Source organism: Petromyzon marinus, unplaced genomic scaffold (assembly GCF_048934315.1).
Source record: "Petromyzon marinus isolate PM22_M1 ecotype Great Lakes invasive population unplaced genomic scaffold, UKy_Petmar_22M1.pri1.0 PM_G_Scaffold_32, whole genome shotgun sequence".
In the NCBI taxonomy this organism is placed as follows: domain Eukaryota; kingdom Metazoa; phylum Chordata; class Hyperoartia; order Petromyzontiformes; family Petromyzontidae; genus Petromyzon; species Petromyzon marinus.
This window is the reverse complement of record NW_027422895.1, coordinates 2,541,668-2,565,964: the sequence shown is the minus strand read 5'-3', so window position 1 is coordinate 2,565,964 and position 24,297 is coordinate 2,541,668. Positions and strand designations below refer to the sequence as shown.

Genomic DNA, 24,297 nt, shown 5'->3' with positions numbered 1-24,297 from the left:
AGGTATTCACCCCACCCCGTCTACCGCGCCCTTGAGCGTGACGTCACCTTTGCCTGGGTCAACTTCCGTTATTTGTTCAAGTACAATCCTTATTTGGGAAAAGCTACGCCCGGTGACTCCGTCGCGAGTTTATTGCGACGGGTTTCAGCACCTACGCCCCATCCCTCCACGTATGGGCCGGGCTCATTAACATAATTTATTTAAATTAGGACCGGCTCGCTGCGGGAGGGGAGTGTTCTTGTATCACCCAAGTGACGTCATCTCCTGCTGCCGCGTGACGTCACGAGGTGACAGAAATCTGCCGCTCCGCGCGTGAACTGAAATCCGAGGTGAGAAATTCTCATCGCGGTTGTGGTGGTGGTCGTTGTGGTGGTTGTTGTTGTTGTTTACCAAGGTAGAGCCTCGCTCTCTCTCAGGGATGTCAGTTGAGTAGCAGCGAGCATGGGAATCGATGTCCAGGTTGGAACTTTACAACGTGGGGCCTAGCCACGCGGGGCCTTGCCTCCTGCCCTCGCCTGATTGCATTTACTTTAATTATCTCGCTTAGTTGAGCAATCTTTGTAAGAAAGTAATCTACCAGGCTATTCGTTTATTGTGTGTTGACCGACTTTCTGTGTTGCATTGCATTACATTTCCAAGTTTTACTCAGTTTATTTGATTAAGTGTGCTTTTGATTTAAAGCTTTCTTGACTGCAGGGATTCATATTCTTGGTTCTTTTGGTAAAGTCACGACCACGTAGAAGGGAAACAATAAAATAATAAAAATATATAAAACAATAAAATTATCACGACGTTTCAACTGCAGCACAAGCAATCATCATCAGGTGTGAAAACCATCAGCAAGAACATTTTGAAATTTTCTTTCTGTGGTTTTCAAATTTTCTTGCCGTGGCTTTCACACCTGATGATGATTGCTTGTGTTGCAGTCGAAACGTGAGAATTTTGTTGTTTTATATTTTTTATTATTTTATTGTTTCCCTTCTACGTGGTGACTTTACCGACAGAACCAAGAATATAAGTGTGCTTTCTCTCTCTCTCTGCGTGTCCTCGTGTTATTATTATTTCCTGCAGTCACCAAAGTTCGAAATCTCTCATTGACACAAGGCCGTAATTATAATATATTATAATAATTATAATATGTTATAATAATTATAATATATATTGGTGGGGGACATATCCCCCCACAATAATCAAATATGCTCAAAATGTACCCCCAATATATTGCTATAAAAATATTTTTTAAAATAATAATTGCTATGCTATGTTAATAAAAACAATTTCGCTTAACCTTGGCCACAAAACTAGGACGTGTCTTCATATAACAATGCGTAGATTTGTGTTTATATGATTGCGTTGTACTTTATGAATCCCTAATCTCTGCCATTACATACTATGAAACAAGAAAAGTTAAAAAAGAAACAACACAGAGCAATGTAATACAATACAATATTATACAATATTGTATCAAATAATACAAATTCCATCCCATGTGTTAGTGAAATTTTTCAATATTTTAGGAAATGTCAGGAAATTAGTTTTAAAATTTAGATTTTTTCTTTCTGGGGGGCGGACCCCAGACCCCCTGGTAGGTTTGGTCCCCCCCAATGTTGACTCCATGGCTACGGCCTTGTTATTCTGTCTCTCACTGTTCAAATAAACCTACCGTTAACATTATAGACTGATAATTTCTTTGTCAGTGGGCAAACGTACAAAATCAGCAGGGGATCAAATACTTGTTTCCCTCACTGTATGTTTGTATCTCTCTCTGTGTGTCTCTGTGTTATATCTCTCTCTGTCTGTGTGTCTCCGTGTCTGTGTTTTGTCTCTCTTTCAAATTGAGCAACCTTTGGAAGAACGTGATCAACCAGGTGGGGTGTTGACTGTTATGTTGGCCGACTCTCTGTGTTGTATTGCATTACATTTCTAAGTTCACTAGGTTTGCTTTCTCTTGCATTTGTACCTGATGATGATTGCTTGTGTTGCAATTGAAACGTCGCATGCTATGTGCACACAGCATTGGTGTACGGTGCTTTTTGTGAAATATTTTGCTGTTTTTCCCTGGATTTTCTGTTTGCACAGTCACTCAAAGTCACTTCAAGATGTTTTCTTGTTCATGTTTTAGTTTTTTGTTTGTTGCGGTTGCACCCGATTCAAGAGCCGAATGGCTCACAGGGCTATACCAAATAACTGAACTATGACCTATCCCCCCCCTCCCCAAGCCTGTTAGCCACGCCCCATCACCCTCCCCCCCACACACGTCACTCCCCCCCCACACCCTCCTCCCCAAGGCTGTTAGCCACGCCCCATCACCCTCCCCCACACACACGTCACCCCCCCTCCCCTAGCCTTGTTAGCCACACCCCGTCACCCTCCCCCCCACACACACGTCACTCTCCCCCCCACACCCTCCTCCCCAAGCCTTGTTAGCCACGCCCCATCACCCTCCCCCCCACACGTCACTCCCCCACCTCACCCCCCCCCCTCCCCGTGTCTGCTAGCGAGCCACGTGACAGGCAACGAGGAGACAGAGCGAGGCCTCGTGGCGAGGCTCACTGAGGAGGAGGATTTGACGAGGACGATGATGGCGGAGCTGCGGGGATCGTCGTCGTTGTTGGTGCCCGTGGGGCTCTGTGTCGCGTGCTGTGTCGGTCTCGTCGCCTGTGCCGGTGTAGAGACCGACGCCACGGGTACAGCAGGAGCAGCAGCAGCAGCAGGAGGAGGAGGAGGTGAGTGATATTGTTGTAATTTATATATTCTCACAATAAGGAAAGGCGGTGTCTATTTGTGTCATCCCTTCACGTGAAGTCCTCGTCACAACAGCAACGTTTTGAGGCATAAAGCAATTATAAAATAACATTTAGACTTAAAGCTTTCGTGACTGCAAGGATTCATCTTCTCGGTTGTTTCGGTAAAGTCACCACGTAGAAGGGAAACAATAAAATAATAAAACAATAAAACAAAATTCTCGCCTATTATGTTTTTATTATTTTATTATTTCCCTTCTACGTGGTGACTTAACCGAAAGAACCAAGTATAATAAAACTCTTACAACATAGGATCACAAAGTGGCGTCACACACAGAGTTACTCGTTAGCTCATCAAGCTGTGTTATGGGTGGGGGAGGGGCGTCAGTGCTTTGATTGGTAATCGATGCTTGCCAGTGCGTTGATTGGTAATCAATGCTCGTCAATGCGTTGATTGGTAATCGATGTGTGTCAATGCGTTGATTGATAATCGATGTGTGTCAGTGCGTTGATTGGTAATCGATGTGTGTCAATGCGTTGATTGGTAATCGATGTGTGTCAATGCGTTGATTGGTAATCGATGTGTGTCAATGTGTTGATTGGTAATCGATGCTCGTCAATGCGTGATTGGTAATCGATGTGTCAATGCATTGATTGGTAATCGATGCTTGTCAATGCATTGTTTGGTAATCGATGCTCGTCAATGCGTTGATTGGTAATCGATGTGTGTCAATGCGTTGATTGGTAATCGATGTGTGTCAATGTGTTGATTGGTAATCGATGCTCGTCAATGCGTTGATTAGTAATCGATGTGTCAATGCATTGATTGGTAATCGATGCTTGTCAATGCATTGATTGGTAATCGATGTGTGTCAATGCGTTGATTGGTAATCGATGTGTGTCAGTGCGTTGATTGGTAATCGATGCTCGTCAATGCGTTGATTGGTAATCAATGCTCGTCAATGCGTTGATTGGTAATCGATGTTTGTGTGGCTGAGTGAAAACAACAGAAAGTGTTTAGTTCACTCAGTGGTGTTTTTGTCGGTAAAGTCACGTGTGTAGAAGTACAATAAAATTATATTAAAACAAAACACAATCAACGACGTTTCGATCACAACGCAAGCGACCTTCATCAGGTGTCAAGGACAAATCACGGCAAGGACAAATCACGGCAAGAGGAAAATACAACAACAACAATGAGATATTTATTGTTTCCCTTCAACGTGACTTTACCGAAAGAACTAAGAATATGAATTACTGCAGCCACGAAAGCTTTAAATCAAAACTTTAAAATCTCATTAACAGAGAGCGTTTTGTTTACTCATTTTGTTGTGTTCGTCATCCCCAGTAAGCCACGTTGTGACGCTACACAACTTTACACAAACACACCGCACTAACACGTACACAACAAGTACCAGCACTGTGTGTGACACTCATTACTCCTATTGATTCGTCTGTGTGGGTGTGGGGGGGATGTGTGTGTGTGTGGGGGGAGATGTGTGTGTGTGTGGGGAGATGTGTGTGTGGGGGATGTGTGTGTGTGTGGGGGGGATGTGTGTGGGGGGAGGGGAGAGAGATCCATTGTTACAGGACCCAATTATTATTGTGTGGTGACGTGCCCTGTTGATTGTTGATTGTGTCTGTGTAGTTTACTGCAGGGCACGCGGCCTCTGTGGGACTGTTAGAGGGATGTGGATGTCACGGCTACCCTGCCAGCTGAATGTATTTGTGTCATTCACGGTACTTCACAGATAACCGGAAGGTTTTAATGATGATGGAATTTTACTTGGAATTTTCATTGAGCTTTCAAGGAGCTTTTTTCACCACTAATTTATTAACGTCCCTAACGAGAGTTGTATTTTGTTGTTGGTTGTTGTTGTTGTTGTTCACCACGCCTACGGTGGTGTTAATGTCTTTTTGTTTTCACATCGTTGGAATTGTAAAGCTCCCGGTTTTGCTCTTTGTTAGGTCGTGGGGAGTCCAATCGCGGTGCTAATTGAATATTCGCAGTCACTAATTCAAGGCGTCTCCTTAACAACAACAACAAAGTTGAGCACCACCCTCCCCCCCAGACCTGCAAGTTCGTCATTGTTAGTCATTGAAGTTAGTCATTGAAGTCATTAAAGTTAGTCATTGACTAACTTGCAGGTCTGGGGGGTCAGCCATTGACTAACTTGAATTTTTCACCCCCTGGGTCATTCTCATCGTTTTCACAAGTTGCGGTGGTTTCTGATGTTTCTCCCAATTACCACGACTCACGGTGACCCCCCCCCCACCCCCCCACTCCGTCACCTCCACCGCAATCCCAACCCGACCCACAGCCCCCTCCGCGCCCCCACAGAACATCACGTGCGTGGCCCTCAACTCCAGCAGCCTGCTGGTCAGCTGGGAGCCGCCACCCACTCACGGCCAGCAGGACGGCGGCGGCGTCACGGGGTACACGGTGGCCTACAGGGAGCTGCCCAGCCAAGGCGTGGCGCACGCAGCAGACGCAGACGACGGCTCGGGAGATGGGGACGACGACGATGACGACGAGGAAGAAGAAGGGGACGACGAGGAAGAAGGGGACCACCAAGGGGACCACCAAGGGGACCACCAAGGGGACCACCAAGGGGACGAGGAAGGGGACGGCACGGGAGGGCGACCGAGCCGGGGGGGCGGCTGGCGCCGGACGCCGCGTCAGCCCGCGTACCGGAGGAGCGTGACGCTGCACGGGCTGACCAAGTGGGCCCCCTACGAGGTGACGGTGCGGGCCTACACGGGGGCCAGCCCGGGGCCCTCGTCGCCGCCCATCCAGGCTCGCACGCGCGACGATGGTACGTCAGTGTGGGGGGGGGGCGCCGTGTTCCCGGCCGGCCGCACCGTAGCCGTGCCGGCCGCACCGTAGCCGTGCCGGCCGCGCCGACGCTCCGACATGTCTCCCGAGTGTTTTCCCTCCTGATCTTGGCGTCTTCGCAGCTAACGGTCGCGTCTGGCCCGAGTCCTTCCCTGTCAGCTTGCTGCACCGCTCCTCTCTCTCGTGTCATGCCAAATGATAATTGACGTGGCTCTGGGATGAACACCCACGCCAACTTGGGCCGTGAAATCATTTTCGTCTCCATCTGGTTAATTTTCCCCGTCTGCATTTTTAACGGTCGCCCTTTGCTTGAGTGCCCCCCCTTCCCCCCCCCCCCCCCCCCGTGTGCCGCCCAAAGTTCCCACCGCGGAGCTCCGCAAGGGGTCGTGGACTGCACGCCCATCGACCATTTTAGTGTCCGTCCCTTGGGGTGCACGGCTGAGACCAGGCCACTTTAGGTTGGAATGGGCTCCTGGGTGTACACCCACCGCCGGAGTGGAAGAATGGCAGGCACATCTTACAGATGACTAGCCGATGGTCATTGTCCAGATCGGCTCCACGGCAGGTTCTGGTCTCAAGGGCACGGGCTCGCATCCGCTGTTGCATCCACTACGTAGTCCGGCAGATGGTTCTTGCTTGGACTCGGCATGCATCCGTGATGTTGTGCGGATGCGCCGATGCCGGAACAGCGTGTTGGTAATTACAAGCCCATGGGCTGCACAAAAATCTAGCGGCCTCCTGCCGTTGTTATTGAGCTGATCTGGCCCACGCCTTCCAATCACTCCAGACCAGGTGCCTCGCGCATTGAAGTCGCCCAACGGGATGACTCTATCCCGAGTGGCCACTTTTGCTAGCACCTGTGACAGGAGGTCATAGAAGCCATAGACAGACACAGATACACAAAGACATAGACACACACAGACAGACACAGAATTGATGAAGACCAAATCCTCCTCCTCACGAACTTCATCCAACAACACCGCTCAGCTATGCAATCTGTCTGTGTTTGTCTGTCTGTGTCTCGCTGTCTGTATCTGTCTCACTTTTTCTCTCTGTTTCCCCGTGTCTCTACGTCTCCCCATTTCTACCCGTGTCTCCCCGTATCTCCCCGTGCCTCCCCAATCTCGTAGCCACCACCACCACTACCACCTTCCGCTCCTCCCCACCCTCGTCCGGGGTGTCTACGGGAGACGAGGCGACGCTCCCCTCCAGCGGCAGTAGCAGCGCCTCCATCAGCTTCCTGTCGGTCATAACGGTGCTGGCGATCCTCCCCTTCCTGATGTGCACCGTGTGGGGCAGAGGGAGCGCCGGCAAGCGTCCCGGTGAGCGGCGGTGGCGTTGCGGTGGCTACGGAGATGTTGACTGCCTCGCTTGGTGCTTGGGAGGTCGTGGGTTGGATCCAGACTCTGACGACGCCTGCTGCTGCCGCTGTTTATTTAAAGTTTGCGGTGTCTCTCATGATCATCATCACAATGGCTGAGATGTTGACGACCTCGCCTGGTACACAGGAGTCCGTGGGTTACATCCCCGCCCCTGACACCTGTATATTTGGAGTTTGCGGTGTCTCCCTCATCATCATAATCACGGTGGCTATGAGATGTTAACTACCTCGCCTGGTACGCAGGAGGTCATGGGTTCTATCCCGACCCTGACACTTCCTGCGTTTACGCGTTCAGAGCCATTTGGCTGCTGCTCTTTATTTGCCACCCGATGACGACGATGATGACGATGACGATGATGATGATGACGACGACGACGAGGATGATGACGATGATGACGACGATGATGACGATGATGACGATGATGACGACGGTGATGACGATGACGATGATGACGACAATGACGACGATGATGACAACGATGACGATGATGATGACGATGATGATGTCGTCGACGATGATAACGACGACGATGACGACGACGACAATAAGCCACTGAGTTGAGCTGTCACTTGTGATAGCCGGCGTAGCTTCTACTAAACAAGTCACGTAGTAGCACAGTGGGGGGCTTACCCGGTAAGATACACAAACAACGTATTGGTGTTTGTATCTATATACTTGTTATAGATTTGTTAAACGTTGCTCTACTTTGCACGTGCCGACGGCGGCGCATGTGTTTGTGTTCGTGTTCGCGTGTTCCATTTGTCGCAACGTTCCGCGTAGATTTTTCTCGTTCCCCAGCAGACGAGCGAGGAGGAAACGCGCCGAGCCTGGTCCCCGAGAAGGATACCGTCTCTGATTGCAGGTAGCCACCGCCAACACAGCTGCCGCCACCGTGGTGGAACAGAAACAATCTGAATTTTAAGACCTCGTCCCCCTCCCCCCTCCCCCCCCCGGTTGACACCGCCGGATGAAAGCCGCTCCCCAAGTGGTCGCCACACCACGCGGGGCGACGCGACACAGCGCTCCGTACGTACCTAGCGCTCACGCGCTAGGTACGTACGTATCACTCTCACGCTAGGTTAGCACGTATCATTCTCACGCTAGGTAAGTACGTATCACTCTCACGCTAGGTTAGTACGTATCACTCTCACGCTAGGTTAGCACGTATCACTCTCACGCTAGGTTAGCACGTATCATTCTCACGCTAGGTACGTACGTATTACTCTCACGCTAGGTACGTACGTATCACTCTCGCGCTAGGTTAGTACGTATCACCCTCACGCTAGGTTAGTATGTATCACTCTCACACTAGGTTAGCATGTATCATTCTCACGCTAGGTTAGTACGTATCACTCTCACGCTAGGTGCGTACGTATCACTCTCGCGCTAGGTTAGTACGTATCACCCTCACGCTAGGTTAGTACGTATTATTCTCACGCTAGGTTAGTACGTATCACTCTCACGCTAGGTTAGTACGTATCATTCTCACGCTAGGTTAGCACGTATCACTCTTACGCTAGGTTAGTACGTATCACTCTCACGCTAGGTTAGTGCGTATCATTCTCACGCTAGGTTAGTACGTATCACTCTCACGCTAGGTTAGTGCGTATCATTCTCACGCTAGGTTAGTACGTATCACTCTCACGCTAGGTTAGTACGTATCACTCTCACGCTAGGTTAGTACGTATCACTCTCACGCTAGGTTAGTACGTATCACTCTCACGCTAGGTTAGTACGTATCACTCTCACGCGCTAGGTACGTACGTATCACTCTCACGCTAGGTTAGTACGTATCACTCTCACGCTAGGTTAGTACGTATCACTCTCACACTAGGTTAGTACGTATCACTCTCACGCTAGGTACGTACGTATCACTCTCACACTAGGTACGTACGTATTACTCTCACGCTAGGTTAGTACGTATCACTCTCACGCTATGTTAGTACGTATCACTCTCACGCTAGGTACGTACGTATCACTCTCACACTAGGTACGTACGTATTACTCTCACGCTAGGTTAGTACGTATCACTCTCACGCTAGGTACGTACGTATCACTCTCACGCTAGGTACGTACGTATCACTCTCACGCTAGGTTAGTACGTATCACTCTCACGCTAGGCACGTACGTATCACTCTCACGCTAGGTTAGTGCGTATCACCCTCACGCTAGGTTAGTACGTATAACTCTCACGCGCTAGGTACGTACGCATCACCCTCACGCTAGGTACGTACGTATCACTCTCACGCTAGGTACGTACGTATCACTCTCACGCTAGGTTAGTACGTATCACTCTCACGCTAGGATAGTACGTATCACCCTCACGCTAGGTACGTACGTATCACTCTCACGCTAGGTTAGCAAGTATCATTCTCACGCTAGGTTAGTACGTATCACTCTCACGCTAGGTACGTACGTATCACTCTCGCGCTAGGTTAGTAAGTATCACCCTCACGATAGGTTAGTGCGTATCATTCTCACGCTAGGTATGTACGTATCACTCTCACGCTAGGTTAGTACGTATCACCCTCACGCTAGGTTAGCACGTATCACTCTCACGCTAGGTTAGCACGTATCACTCTCACGCTAGGTTAGCACGTATCATTCTCACGCTAGGTTAGTACATATCACTCTCACGCTAGGTTAGTATGTATCACCCTCACGCTAGGTTAGTACGTATCATTCTCACGCTAGGTTAGTATGTATCATTCTCACGCTAGGTACGTACGTATCACTCTCACGCTAGGTACGTACGTGTCACTCTCACGCTAGGTTACTACGTACACGCTCACGCGCTAGGTACGTACGTATCACTCTCACGCTAAGTTAGCACGTATCATTCTCACGCTAGGTAAGTACGTATCGCTCTCACGCTAGGTTAGTACGTATCACTCTCACACTAGGTTAGTACGTATCCCTCTCACGCGCTAGGTACGTACGTATCACTCTCACGGTAAGTTAGTACGTATCACTCTCACGCTAGGATAGTACCTATCACTCTCACGCTAGGTTAGTACGTATCACTCTCACGCTAGGTACGTACGTATCACTGTCACGCGCTAGGTACGTACGTATCACTCTCACGCTAGGTTAGCACGTATCATTCTCATGCTAGGTAAGTACGTATCACTCTCAAGCTAGGTTAGCACGTATCACTCTCGCACTAGGTATGTACGTATCACTCTCACGCTAGGTTAGTACGTATCACTCTCACGCTAGGTACGTACGTATCACTCTCACGCTAGGTACGTACGTATCACTCTCACGCTAGGTTAGTACGTATCACCCTCACGCTAGGTGCATACGTATCATTCTCACGCTAGGTTAGTACGTATCACTCTCACACTAGGTTAGTACGTATCACCCTCACGCCAGGTTAGTACGTATCACTCTCATGCTAGGTTAGTACGTATCACTCTCACGCTAGGTTAGTGCGTATCACCCTCACGCTAGGTTAGTACGTATCACTCTCACGCGCTAGGTACGTACGCATCACCCTCACGCTAGGTACGTACGTATCACTCTCACGCTAGGTACGTACGTATCACTCTCACGCTAGGTTAGTACGTATCACTCTCACGCTAGGATAGTACGTATCACCCTCACGCTAGGTACGTACGTATCACTCTCACGCTAGGTTAGCACGTATCATTCTCACGCTAGGTTAGTACGTATCACTCTCACGCTAGGTACGCACGTATCACTCTCGCGCTAGGTTAGTAAGTATCACCCTCACGATAGGTTAGTGCGTATCATTCTCACGCTAGGTACGTATCACTCTCACGCTAGGTTAGTACGTATCACCCTCACGCTAGGTTAGCACGTATCACTCTCACGCTAGGTTAGCACGTATCACTCTCACGCTAGGTTAGCACGTATCATTCTCACGCTAGGTTAGTACATATCTCTCTCACGCTAGGTTAGTACGTATCACCCTCACGCTAGGTTAGTACGTATCATTCTCACGCTAGGTTAGTATGTATCATTCTCACGCTAGGTACGTACGTATCACTCTAACGCTAGGTACGTACGTGTCACTCTCACGCTAGGTTACTACGTACACGCTCACGCGCTAGGTACGTACGTATCACTCTCACGCTAGGTTAGCACGTATCATTCTCACGCTAGGTAAGTACGTATCGCTCTCACGCTAGGTTAGTACGTATCACTCTCACACTAGGTTAGTATGTATCACTCTCACGCTAGGTTAGTACGTATCATTCTCACGCTAGGTAAGTACGTATCACTCTCACGCTAGGTTAGTACGTATCACTCTCACGCTAGGTTAGTACGTATCACTCTCACGCTAGGTACGTACGTATCACTCTCACGCTAGGTACGTACGTATCACTCTCACGCTAGGTTAGTACGTATCACTCTCACGCTAGGTACGTACGTATCACTCTCACGCTAGGTACGTACGTATCACTCTCACGCTAGGTTAGTACGTATCACCCTCGCGCTAGGTGCGTACGTATCATTCTCACGCTAGGTTAGTACGTATCACCCTCACACTAGGTTAGTACGTATCACTCTCACACTAGGTTAGTACGTATCACCCTCACGCTAGGTTAGTATGTATCACTCTCACGCTAGGTTAGTACGTATCACTCTCACGCTAGGTTAGTACGTATCACCCTCACGCTAGGTTAGTACGTATCACTCTCACGCGCTAGGTACGTACGCATCACCCTCACGCTAGGTACGTACGTATCACTCTCACGCTAGGTACGTACGTATCACTCTCACGCTAGGTTAGTACGTATCACTCTCACGCTAGGTTAGTACGTATCACCCTCACGCTAGGTACATACGTATCACTCTCGCACTAGGTTAGTACGTATCACCCTCACGCTAGGTACGTACGTATCACTCTCACGCTAGGTTAGCATGTATCATTCTCACGCTAGGTTAGTACGTATCACTCTCACGCTAGGTACGTACGTATCACTCTCGCGCTAGGTTAGTACGTATCACCCTCACGCTAGGTTAGTGCGTATCATTCTCACGCTAGGTACGTACGTATCACTCTCACGCTAGGTTAGTACGTATCACCCTCATGCTAGGTTAGCACATATCACTCTCACGCTAGGTTAGCACGTATCACTCTCACGCTAGGTTAGCACGTATCATTCTCACGCTAGGTTAGTATGTATCATTCTCACGCTAGGTACGTACGTATCACTCTCACGCTAGGTACGTACGTGTCACTCTCACGCTAGGTTGCTACGTACACGCTCACGCGCTAGGTACGTACGTATCACTCTCACGCTAGGTTAGCACGTATCATTCTCACGCTAAGTAAGTATGTATCACTCTCACGCTAGGTTAGTACGTATCACTCTCACGCTAGGTTAGTACATATCACTCTCACGCTAGGTTAGTACGTATCACTCTCACGCGCTAGGTACGTACGTATCACTCTCACGCTAGGTTAGTACGTATCACTCTCATGCTAGGTTAGTACGTATCACTCTCACACTAGGTTAGTACGTATCACTCTCACGCTAGGTACGCACGTATCACTCTCACACTAGGTGCGTACGTATCACTCTCACGCTAGGTTAGTACGTATCACTCTCACGCTAGGTACATACGTATCACTCTCACGCTAGGTACGTACGTATCACTCTCACGCTAGGTTAGTACGTATCACCCTCACACTAGGTTAGTACGTATCACTCTCACACTAGGTTAGTACGTATCATTCTCACGCTAGGTTAGTACGTATCACCCTCACACTAGATTAGTACGTATCACTCTCACACTAGGTTAGTACGTATCACCCTCACGCTAGGTTAGTACGTATCACTCTCACGCTAGGTTAGTACGTATCACTCTCACGCTAGGTTGGTACGTATCACCCTCACGCTAGGTTAGTACGTATCACTCTCACGCGCTAGGTATGTACGCATCACCCTCACGCTAGGTACGTACGTATCACTCTCACGCTAGGTACGTACGTATCACTCTCACGCTAGGTTAGTACGTATCACTCTCACGCTAGGTTATTACGTATCACCCTCACGCTAGGTACGTACGTATCACTCTCACGCTAGGTTAGCATGTATCATTCTCACGCTAGGTTAGTACGTATCACTCTCACGCTAGGTACGTACGTATCACTCTCACGCTAGGTTAGTGTGTATCACTCTCACGCTAGGTTAGCACGTATCACTCTCACGCTAGGTTAGCACGTATCACTCTCACGCTAGGTTAGCACGTATCATTCTCACGCTAGGTTAGTATGTATCATTCTCACGCTAGGTACGTACGTATCACTCTCACGCTAGGCACGTACGTATCACTCTCACGCTAGGTTAGTGCGTATCACCCTCACGCTAGGTTAGTACGTATAACTCTCACGCGCTAGGTACGTACGCATCACCCTCACGCTAGGTACGTACGTATCACTCTCACGCTAGGTACGTACGTATCACTCTCACGCTAGGTTAGTACGTATCACTCTCACGCTAGGATAGTACGTATCACCCTCACGCTAGGTACGTACGTATCACTCTCACGCTAGGTTAGCAAGTATCATTCTCACGCTAGGTTAGTACGTATCACTCTCACGCTAGGTACGTACGTATCACTCTCGCGCTAGGTTAGTAAGTATCACCCTCACGATAGGTTAGTGCGTATCATTCTCACGCTAGGTATGTACGTATCACTCTCACGCTAGGTTAGTACGTATCACCCTCACGCTAGGTTAGCACGTATCACTCTCACGCTAGGTTAGCACGTATCACTCTCACGCTAGGTTAGCACGTATCATTCTCACGCTAGGTTAGTACATATCACTCTCACGCTAGGTTAGTATGTATCACCCTCACGCTAGGTTAGTACGTATCATTCTCACGCTAGGTTAGTATGTATCATTCTCACGCTAGGTACGTACGTATCACTCTCACGCTAGGTACGTACGTGTCACTCTCACGCTAGGTTACTACGTACACGCTCACGCGCTAGGTACGTACGTATCACTCTCACGCTAGGTTAGCACGTATCATTCTCACGCTAGGTAAGTACGTATCGCTCTCACGCTAGGTTAGTACGTATCACTCTCACACTAGGTTAGTACGTATCCCTCTCACGCGCTAGGTACGTACGTATCACTCTCACGGTAAGTTAGTACGTATCACTCTCACGCTAGGATAGTACCTATCACTCTCACGCTAGGTTAGTACGTATCACTCTCACGCTAGGTACGTACGTATCACTGTCACGCGCTAGGTACGTACGTATCACTCTCACGCTAGGTTAGCACGTATCATTCTCATGCTAGGTAAGTACGTATCACTCTCAAGCTAGGTTAGCACGTATCACTCTCGCACTAGGTATGTACGTATCACTCTCACGCTAGGTTAGTACGTATCACTCTCACGCTAGGTACGTACGTATCACTCTCACGCTAGGTACGTACGTATCACTCTCACGCTAGGTTAGTACGTATCACCCTCACGCTAGGTGCATACGTATCATTCTCACGCTAGGTTAGTACGTATCACTCTCACACTAGGTTAGTACGTATCACCCTCACGCCAGGTTAGTACGTATCACTCTCATGCTAGGTTAGTACGTATCACTCTCACGCTAGGTTAGTGCGTATCACCCTCACGCTAGGTTAGTACGTATCACTCTCACGCGCTAGGTACGTACGCATCACCCTCACGCTAGGTACGTACGTATCACTCTCACGCTAGGTACGTACGTATCACTCTCACGCTAGGTTAGTACGTATCACTCTCACGCTAGGATAGTACGTATCACCCTCACGCTAGGTACGTACGTATCACTCTCACGCTAGGTTAGCACGTATCATTCTCACGCTAGGTTAGTACGTATCACTCTCACGCTAGGTACGCACGTATCACTCTCGCGCTAGGTTAGTAAGTATCACCCTCACGATAGGTTAGTGCGTATCATTCTCACGCTAGGTACGTATCACTCTCACGCTAGGTTAGTACGTATCACCCTCACGCTAGGTTAGCACGTATCACTCTCACGCTAGGTTAGCACGTATCACTCTCACGCTAGGTTAGCACGTATCATTCTCACGCTAGGTTAGTACATATCTCTCTCACGCTAGGTTAGTACGTATCACCCTCACGCTAGGTTAGTACGTATCATTCTCACGCTAGGTTAGTATGTATCATTCTCACGCTAGGTACGTACGTATCACTCTAACGCTAGGTACGTACGTGTCACTCTCACGCTAGGTTACTACGTACACGCTCACGCGCTAGGTACGTACGTATCACTCTCACGCTAGGTTAGCACGTATCATTCTCACGCTAGGTAAGTACGTATCGCTCTCACGCTAGGTTAGTACGTATCACTCTCACACTAGGTTAGTATGTATCACTCTCACGCTAGGTTAGTACGTATCATTCTCACGCTAGGTAAGTACGTATCACTCTCACGCTAGGTTAGTACGTATCACTCTCACGCTAGGTTAGTACGTATCACTCTCACGCTAGGTACGTACGTATCACTCTCACGCTAGGTACGTACGTATCACTCTCACGCTAGGTTAGTACGTATCACTCTCACGCTAGGTACGTACGTATCACTCTCACGCTAGGTACGTACGTATCACTCTCACGCTAGGTTAGTACGTATCACCCTCACGCTAGGTGCGTACGTATCATTCTCACGCTAGGTTAGTACGTATCACCCTCACACTAGGTTAGTACGTATCACTCTCACACTAGGTTAGTACGTATCACCCTCACGCTAGGTTAGTATGTATCACTCTCACGCTAGGTTAGTACGTATCACTCTCACGCTAGGTTAGTACGTATCACCCTCACGCTAGGTTAGTACGTATCACTCTCACGCGCTAGGTACGTACGCATCACCCTCACGCTAGGTACGTACGTATCACTCTCACGCTAGGTACGTACGTATCACTCTCACGCTAGGTTAGTACGTATCACTCTCACGCTAGGTTAGTACGTATCACCCTCACGCTAGGTACATACGTATCACTCTCGCACTAGGTTAGTACGTATCACCCTCACGCTAGGTACGTACGTATCACTCTCACGCTAGGTTAGCATGTATCATTCTCACGCTAGGTTAGTACGTATCACTCTCACGCTAGGTACGTACGTATCACTCTCGCGCTAGGTTAGTACGTATCACCCTCACGCTAGGTTAGTGCGTATCATTCTCACGCTAGGTACGTACGTATCACTCTCACGCTAGGTTAGTACGTATCACCCTCATGCTAGGTTAGCACATATCACTCTCACGCTAGGTTAGCACGTATCACTCTCACGCTAGGTTAGCACGTATCATTCTCACGCTAGGTTAGTATGTATCATTCTCACGCTAGGTACGTACGTATCACTCTCACGCTAGGTACGTACGTGTCACTCTCACGCTAGGTTGCTACGTACACGCTCACGCGCTAGGTACGTACGTATCACTCTCACGCTAGGTTAGCACGTATCATTCTCACGCTAAGTAAGTATGTATCACTCTCACGCTAGGTTAGTACGTATCACTCTCACGCTAGGTTAGTACATATCACTCTCACGCTAGGTTAGTACGTATCACTCTCACGCGCTAGGTACGTACGTATCACTCTCACGCTAGGTTAGTACGTATCACTCTCATGCTAGGTTAGTACGTATCACTCTCACACTAGGTTAGTACGTATCACTCTCACGCTAGGTACGCACGTATCACTCTCACACTAGGTGCGTACGTATCACTCTCACGCTAGGTTAGTACGTATCACTCTCACGCTAGGTACATACGTATCACTCTCACGCTAGGTACGTACGTATCACTCTCACGCTAGGTTAGTACGTATCACCCTCACACTAGGTTAGTACCTATCACTCTCACACTAGGTTAGTACGTATCATTCTCACGCTAGGTTAGTACGTATCACCCTCACACTAGATTAGTACGTATCACTCTCACACTAGGTTAGTACGTATCACCCTCACGCTAGGTTAGTACGTATCACTCTCACGCTAGGTTAGTACGTATCACTCTCACGCTAGGTTGGTACGTATCACCCTCACGCTAGGTTAGTACGTATCACTCTCACGCGCTAGGTATGTACGCATCACCCTCACGCTAGGTACGTACGTATCACTCTCACGCTAGGTACGTACGTATCACTCTCACGCTAGGTTAGTACGTATCACTCTCACGCTAGGTTATTACGTATCACCCTCACGCTAGGTACGTACGTATCACTCTCACGCTAGGTTAGCATGTATCATTCTCACGCTAGGTTAGTACGTATCACTCTCACGCTAGGTACGTACGTATCACTCTCACGCTAGGTTAGTGTGTATCACTCTCACGCTAGGTTAGCACGTATCACTCTCACGCTAGGTTAGCACGTATCACTCTCACGCTAGGTTAGCACGTATCATTCTCACGCTAGGTTAGTATGTATCATTCTCACGCTAGGTACGTACGTATCACTCTCATGCTAGGTACGTACGTGTCACTCTCACGCTAGGTTACTACGTACACGCTCACGCGCTAGGTACGTACGTACACACTCACGCGCTAGGTAAGTACGTATCATTCTCACGCTAGGTACGTACGTATCACTCTCACGCTAGGTTAGTACGTATCACTCTCACGCTAGGTTAGTACGTATCACCCTCACGCTAGGTTAGCACGTATCACTCTCATGCTAGGTTAGCACGTATCACTCTCACGCTAGGTTAGTACGTATCACTCTCACGCTAGGTACGTACGTATCACCCTCACGCTAGGTTAGTGCGTATCACCCTCACGCTAGGTTAGTACGTATCATTCTCACGCTAGGTTAGTACGTATCATTCTCACGCTAGGTTAGCATGTATCATTCTCACGCTAGGTTAGTACGTATCACTCTCACGCTAGGTTAGTACATATCAGTCTCACGCTAGGTTAGTACATATCACTCTCACGCTATGTACATACGTATCAGTCTCACGCTAGGTTAGTACATATCACTCTCACGCTAGGTACGTACGTATCACTCTCACGCTAGGTACGTACGTATCACTCTCACGCTAGGTACGTACGTATCACTCTCACGCTAGGTTAGTACTTATCACTCTCACGCTAGGTACGTACGTATCACCCTCGCCTACTTTCTCCGCTCCCTCCAGCGGCTACGGGAGCAACGTGCTGGCCGGTGACGGCGGAGACGGCGGCGACACCGTGGAGATGACGCAGCTGCACGTGGAGGAGGTGGTGGAGGTGGAGGAGGTGGTGGAGGTGGTGGAGGTGGAGGTGTAAAGGGAGGAGGAGGCTGACGGTGACAAGCCCTGCCGATGGTTCTCTCCCGGCCTTCATTGGTGCACTGGCTACTGACACCGAGCCCTCAGCAGCCTAGTAAGGCTGTACGCGGCACGGGGAATCTTTGTGTTTGTGTGTGCAGCGTTTGCAAGTCCGCCACTGGAGTGTGGTATTGTTTTTGTTATTATCCTCACGTTGATCAAAAGTAATTTCCCCCCCCCCCCGACTTGATTTTCAAGCTGTAAATCGTGGGGGGGTGGCGGTGTCCCGTACCCGCCACAAAGAGACCCACAGACTCGCCACAAAGAGACCCACAGACTCGCCACAAAGAGACCCACAGACTCGCCACAAAGAGACCCGCAGACTCACCACAAAGAGACCCACAGACTCGCCACAAAGAGACCCACAGACTCGCCACAAAGAGACCCGCAGACTCGCCACAAAGAGACCCGCAGACTCGCTAGAGACTCGCAGACTCGCCACAAAGAGACCCACAGACTCGCCACAAAGAGACCCACAGACTCGCCACAAAGAGACCCACAGACTCGCCACAAAGAGACCCACAGACTCGCCACAAAGAGACCCGCAGACTCGCCACAAAGAGACCCGCAGACTCACCACAAAGAGACCCGCAGACTCGCCACAAAGAGACCCACAGACTCGCCACAAAGAGACTCGCAGACTCGCCACAAAGAGACCCACAGACTCACCACAAAGAGACCCACAGACTCACCACAAAGAGACCCACAGACTCGCCACAAAGATACCCACAGACTCGCCACGAAGAGACCCACAGACTCGCCACAAAGAGACCCACAGACTCGCCACAAAGAGACCCACAGACTCGCCACAAAGAGACCCGCAGACTCACCACAAAGAGACCCGCAGACTCGCTGGAGACTCGCACAACTTTATTGACGACCCGGTGAGTGGTGAGTGGTGGTGGTGGTTGGTGAGGCTGTTTGCGTGCTCTGTTGGGGTGCGTCCACGACACATTTTTTTCCCGGAACGATGCGAGCGTCGACAGAAAAGCGTCGTCCGTTCGACTCGCCCTTCCCCCCCCCCGCGTCGCGGTTCTGTTTGACGTCGCTCCCGTGTCCCAGGGTTGGTTGTGGGTCACGTGGTCTGTCGTGGCCTCCTCCTCTCTCCCTGCCTGCCTGCCCCCAGAGTGAGGGCACTTGGCGGCTGTTTTGTTTGCTGGAGACATTGTGGTGGTGGTGGCGATGGTGATGGTGGTGATAATAAAGGTGCCAGGTTCAACACTCACCTGGGCTGGAACTCCTCTTAGCAGGAGGACACGTGATGTTGTTCGCAACGCCGTTTTGCAAGTCGTGCACGAGACTCGAACAAGAAACTAAACCACGTTTTATTTTTACCGGGTAAGGCCCCCCATTGAGATGCTGCGTAGCTCTCTCAGAACGGCCCTGACCTGGCCATTACAAATTAGAGCTCTACCAGTTAGGTTTATCATCATCATCACGTGGACATTTACAGCAGTTGCCAAAGGGGAAATCCGGAAGGACCTGGAAACAAAATCCACACCCTGGCCTGGGTCCTCGTCCGCGTGTTGGTGACTTCTTCTCCCGAACGTAGATCGTCGATCTTCGGATGACGAGAGTCAACGCAGAGCCCCCCTGGTCCCTGGTGGGGAGCCCGGTTTACCGGCTCCTGGCCCGTGGCTAAGGCCCCGCCCTCGGCCACGACCACCGTCGAGAACGCCTCCTGGGCTTTCTCGACCCTTCCCGTGGGATCTCGCCCCCTGGCACGTGACCTACCCCCTAGCCCCCGCCTGGGGCCCCTGCGTAGATCTTGCCGGTCGCGTGCCTTCCGTGGTCAACCAGAGCGCCACGGGCCCAGGATAACCTCATCCCCTGGCTGACGCTCTCACACCCCCTCCTGTAGGAGTCCGTTACGGAGAAAGACGTGGTCGAACAAGACGGGGTGGGGGCGGGGGAAGGGCCTTTTAAATGGTCGTGTTGTGGTCACAAAGCGAGCGTGAGGGGGGTCTTCCACTGAAAGCGGCTCAGGGCTCAGAGACATTGATATAGCAACCAAAGAGATGTTGCATTTAAATCGATGTTTCAGCTGCCCAGCCGTGATTATATTGGGTTCTTAAGTTCGGCGGCAAAAATTGCCATCTTAAAAGCTGATTTGTTCGAAATAATTCTGGGTTTCAGAATTTCAAATGTTGGTTTGATCGCCATGCGCGTAGGGAAGCCGTGGCTCCTGGTGGTAGTTCCGCGTGACATGCTTCTGTGGGCCGTTGGGCAAACTGCAGAAACATTTTTGGGAAAGAGATGACAGTTTTATATAAGCTGTAGCCGGAGTCTTTCAAGCCCGTCGATTGAAGCCCTCTAAATTATCCAATATAGAACACTCATCGCATTAATTAAATCGACTGTAGAGGGCTAAATAATTACACGATGAGTGGTGATGATGAGGTATGATTAATTGAATTACATTCCGTAAATTGAGACGTAGCTTGTAACAGAGGACATACATTAAGGTTATCGCATGCCACAAACTGCTTTGGGGACAACATAACAGTGACTAACTTTAATAATCCCACATTATTAACAAACGCTTCCTCACGACTGAAACCTTTAATCGCTGAACATTTCAGACAATTTGCCCTGCTATAAGGTGCAGAAGAGTACGGCGTAGTTACGAACAGCGACCACCGTGACAGCTAAAATGTTACAAAAATCCCCGATTTGAAGAAGGTTCATCGATAAACACATTCTCCTGCGGAGGGAGCTGGTAGGAACGTTGGGTTGCTCGGTCAATGGCCAGGGTCATCAACGGCGGCACCACCACGTGGTGTATTCCACAAATAGGTCCGACTGTGAGGGCGGGCACAAGCTGGCGTGAGTAGGTGAAACGTTGAGTTTTATAAGGGCACCACGGGGTGACCAGCCCCTCCCCACCCAGCCCCACCCCTCCCACCCCCCACCCAGCCCCATCCTCCCCACCCAGCCGCTCCCCACCCTCCCCTCCCCACCCAGCCCCTCCCTCCCCACCCTCCCCTCCCCACCCTCCCCTCCCCACCCAGCCTCTCCCCACCCAGCCTCTCCCCACCCTCCCCACCCAGCCCCTCCCCACCCTCCCCTCCTCACCCAGCCCCTCCCTCCGCACCCAGCCCCTCCCATTTTTGGATGCACGACGGACGGACACAACAATAATCCCCTGTGGGCTGCTGGTGTAATAACCAGGAGGTTCCTACACAGTACAAGCATTTGTTTCACGTAAAGAGAGAATGGAAATATATTTCAGCAGTATTCACAATCTCTCCTACAAGCAGGGCTCTCGATGTTTCCCTAGAATGCGTGCTGGCTTGGAGTTAGGAATTATTAGCAGAAGGCACTGCACCCAGAGAGTGTGAGATACACCCATCGTAAGAGTCCATGTTGTATAGGCCAATCAGCTTTAAGAGCAATGCATACATTACCGAAGTATATTTGTTTGAGCGGTTTACCGCAAGTATGTGTGGTTAATGCAGACTGGATGCCTTGTAACAGGGGTCCGTTTGGTGTTTGAACATCTTAACACCTGCCGCCTTATTGCCAGTAAGGGTAAATCCTCCTTTTTGTATTATTCCACTGCTGTGTTATTGCACCAAATATCCTTACAATCAATCCAATGAGGGCTTTATACAAGAACAATGAGGATACACGAGGATATGGCTCATCAAAGATCCCAGAAGAGTGTTGATGCGAACAAAAATAACAAAAAAATATTTCGTTGGTGAGATTTCTAGAGAGGCATTTCTGGAGCGGAGCGTAATGTACCTCTAAGTACTGGGGGACTGGTTAACGCAGTCCCTCCACATGTTTGTTGACAGCATAGTATTTTTATAGTTGCGTGTGCACACGCGTCACATGACGTGTGACGTGCATCACATGACGTGTGCACACGCATCACATGACGTGTGCGTGCGCGTCACATGACGTGTGCACACACGTCACATGACGTGTGCACGCGCACGACTTTTTTTGGAATGTTCAATGTGTTTTTGTAATTGTCACGGATGGTTACGTGTCGACTGTTGAAACCTATGAATAAAAGTTGCACGAAATGGACGCGCGTTCAAAATTCCTCGCCAATTCGGAGCGGATCCGAAATCCGCAAATACGTCGTCAGCTACGATCTGTCGTTTTCCGGCTGAATACCTCCCTTCAATCGTGGCTGCGGTGGCAAAAAAGCCACCGAGCTTTTTCTGCCCGTGAGCTGTGATCTTACCGCCTCGTCTGCGTTCATCGGTTATCGCCCCCTTATCGCCGTGCCGCCCTGGCCAAACTCAACAGGACGCCTCCACGGTAATATTATATTGTTCTGAGAGGAGTTACGGTCGTCCTGAAGCCAACTCTACCAGAGCGAGAGAGAGAGAGGAGGCAGTGTGCGTAGAGTTGTGGTGGGCCCCCGAAAGTTCACCGCGACAAGTCAGGGGCCCCGATGCTGATGGGAAGATCGCCAGTTGGGGTAGACACGTGGCCGCGCCTCACCACGTGATTCCCCCGCACGTGACCTCTTGACCCGCACGACCGAATTCCGCATTCCTAAGGCTACGCGAGCACCCCGCACCCCGCACCCTTCCCGTGCACTTACAAGAACAACCCACACCCCCCAGTAGCGCCCCCCAGCCTTAACAGCGTGTTAGGGCAAATACTAATAGGAGTCCACTGGAGACAGAGCCGGGTTAAGATTGTGTAAGCCCCCTGGGCTACAGGTACCGTGAGGCCCCCCGGTAAAAAATGTTCAAAAGGAAAACAAATTTTGATTTAAAGCTTTCGTGACTGCAGTAATTCATATTCTTAGCTCTTTCGGTAAAGTCACGTTGAAGGGAAACAATAATTTTTTTATTGTTTTATATATATTTTTTATTATTTTATTGTTTCCCTTCAACGTGACTTTATATATATTTTATTATTTTATTGTTTCCCTTCAACGTGACTTTACCAAAAGAGCTAAGAATAAGGAAAACAAAGTTAAAGAAAAAGAAAAAGTATTTTTTGTTACTAGGCTAACGACGAATAAAATTCAGCATGCGCAATTGAAATCACTTTTCACTTCGTCTCTGGAGGCGCTTCAGCTGGACGAGGCCCCTGGGCTGCAGCCCCTAAAGCCCCCCCCCCCACGCCCGAATCCGGCCCCGATGTTGGATGTTGGTGGATGAGTGAGCGAGTGAGGAAGAGTGAGTGAGAGAGAGGGGAGTGTGAGTGAGACGGAGGGAGGCGGGTGGGTGGTCGTGAGAGAGGAGGAAGTGCGGAGAGGGATGAGAGTGCGAGATGATGTGGTGGTGGCGGTGGTGGTGGTGGTGCCGCGTCCCGCGACTTGGGAATGCGCCAGGGGGCGTTCAACTCGTGACACTCACTCCACAGTAGCAAGCTCCTGACGCCTTCCAGGATGGCATCGGCATCGCCACCCCTCCACTACGATGACTATACATTAGGGGGTCTAACGTACCCCCCCCCCCCACTATGACATATTACATTAGGGGGTCTAACGTACCCCCTCCACTACGACATTACATTAGGGGGTCTAACGTACCCCCCTCCACTACAACATATTACATTAGGGGGTCTAACGTACCCCTCCCCCCCACTATGACATATTACATTAGGGGGTCTAACGTACCCCCTCCACTACAACATTACATTAGGGGGTCTAACGTACCCCCTCCACTACGACATTACATTATGGGGTCTAACGTACCCCCTCCACTACGACATTACATTAGGGGGTCTAACGTACCCCCTCCACTACGACATATTACATTAGGGGGTCTAACGTACCCCCCCCCCACTACAACATATTACATTAGGGGGTCTAACATACCCCCTCCACTACGACATTACATTAGGGGGTTTAACGTACCCCCTCCACTACAACATTACATTAGGGGGTCTAACGTACCCCCTCCACTACGACATATTACATTAGGGGGTCTAACGTACCCCCTCCACTACAATATTACATTAGGGGGTCTCAACGTACCCCCCCCCCCACTACGACATTACATTAGGGGGTCTAACATACCCCCTCCGCCCCCCACCATGTTGAATCCACAATA

At 49.7% G+C, this 24,297-nt stretch overlaps 1 protein-coding gene across 1 annotated transcript; it reads left to right on the top strand.

The window, feature by feature from the left end:
- Positions 1-244: 244 nt before the first annotated feature.
- On the top strand, positions 245-18,227 carry LOC142915525 (uncharacterized). Its single transcript, XM_076061281.1, has 6 exons — positions 245-329; positions 2,499-2,726; positions 5,066-5,560; positions 6,711-6,902; positions 7,764-7,824; positions 18,098-18,227. The coding sequence occupies exons 2-6, from the start codon at positions 2,579-2,581 to the stop codon at positions 18,225-18,227; spliced, it is 1,026 nt and encodes a 341-aa protein (XP_075917396.1). The 5' UTR covers positions 245-329; positions 2,499-2,578.
- The last annotated feature ends 6,070 nt before the right edge of the window (positions 18,228-24,297 follow it).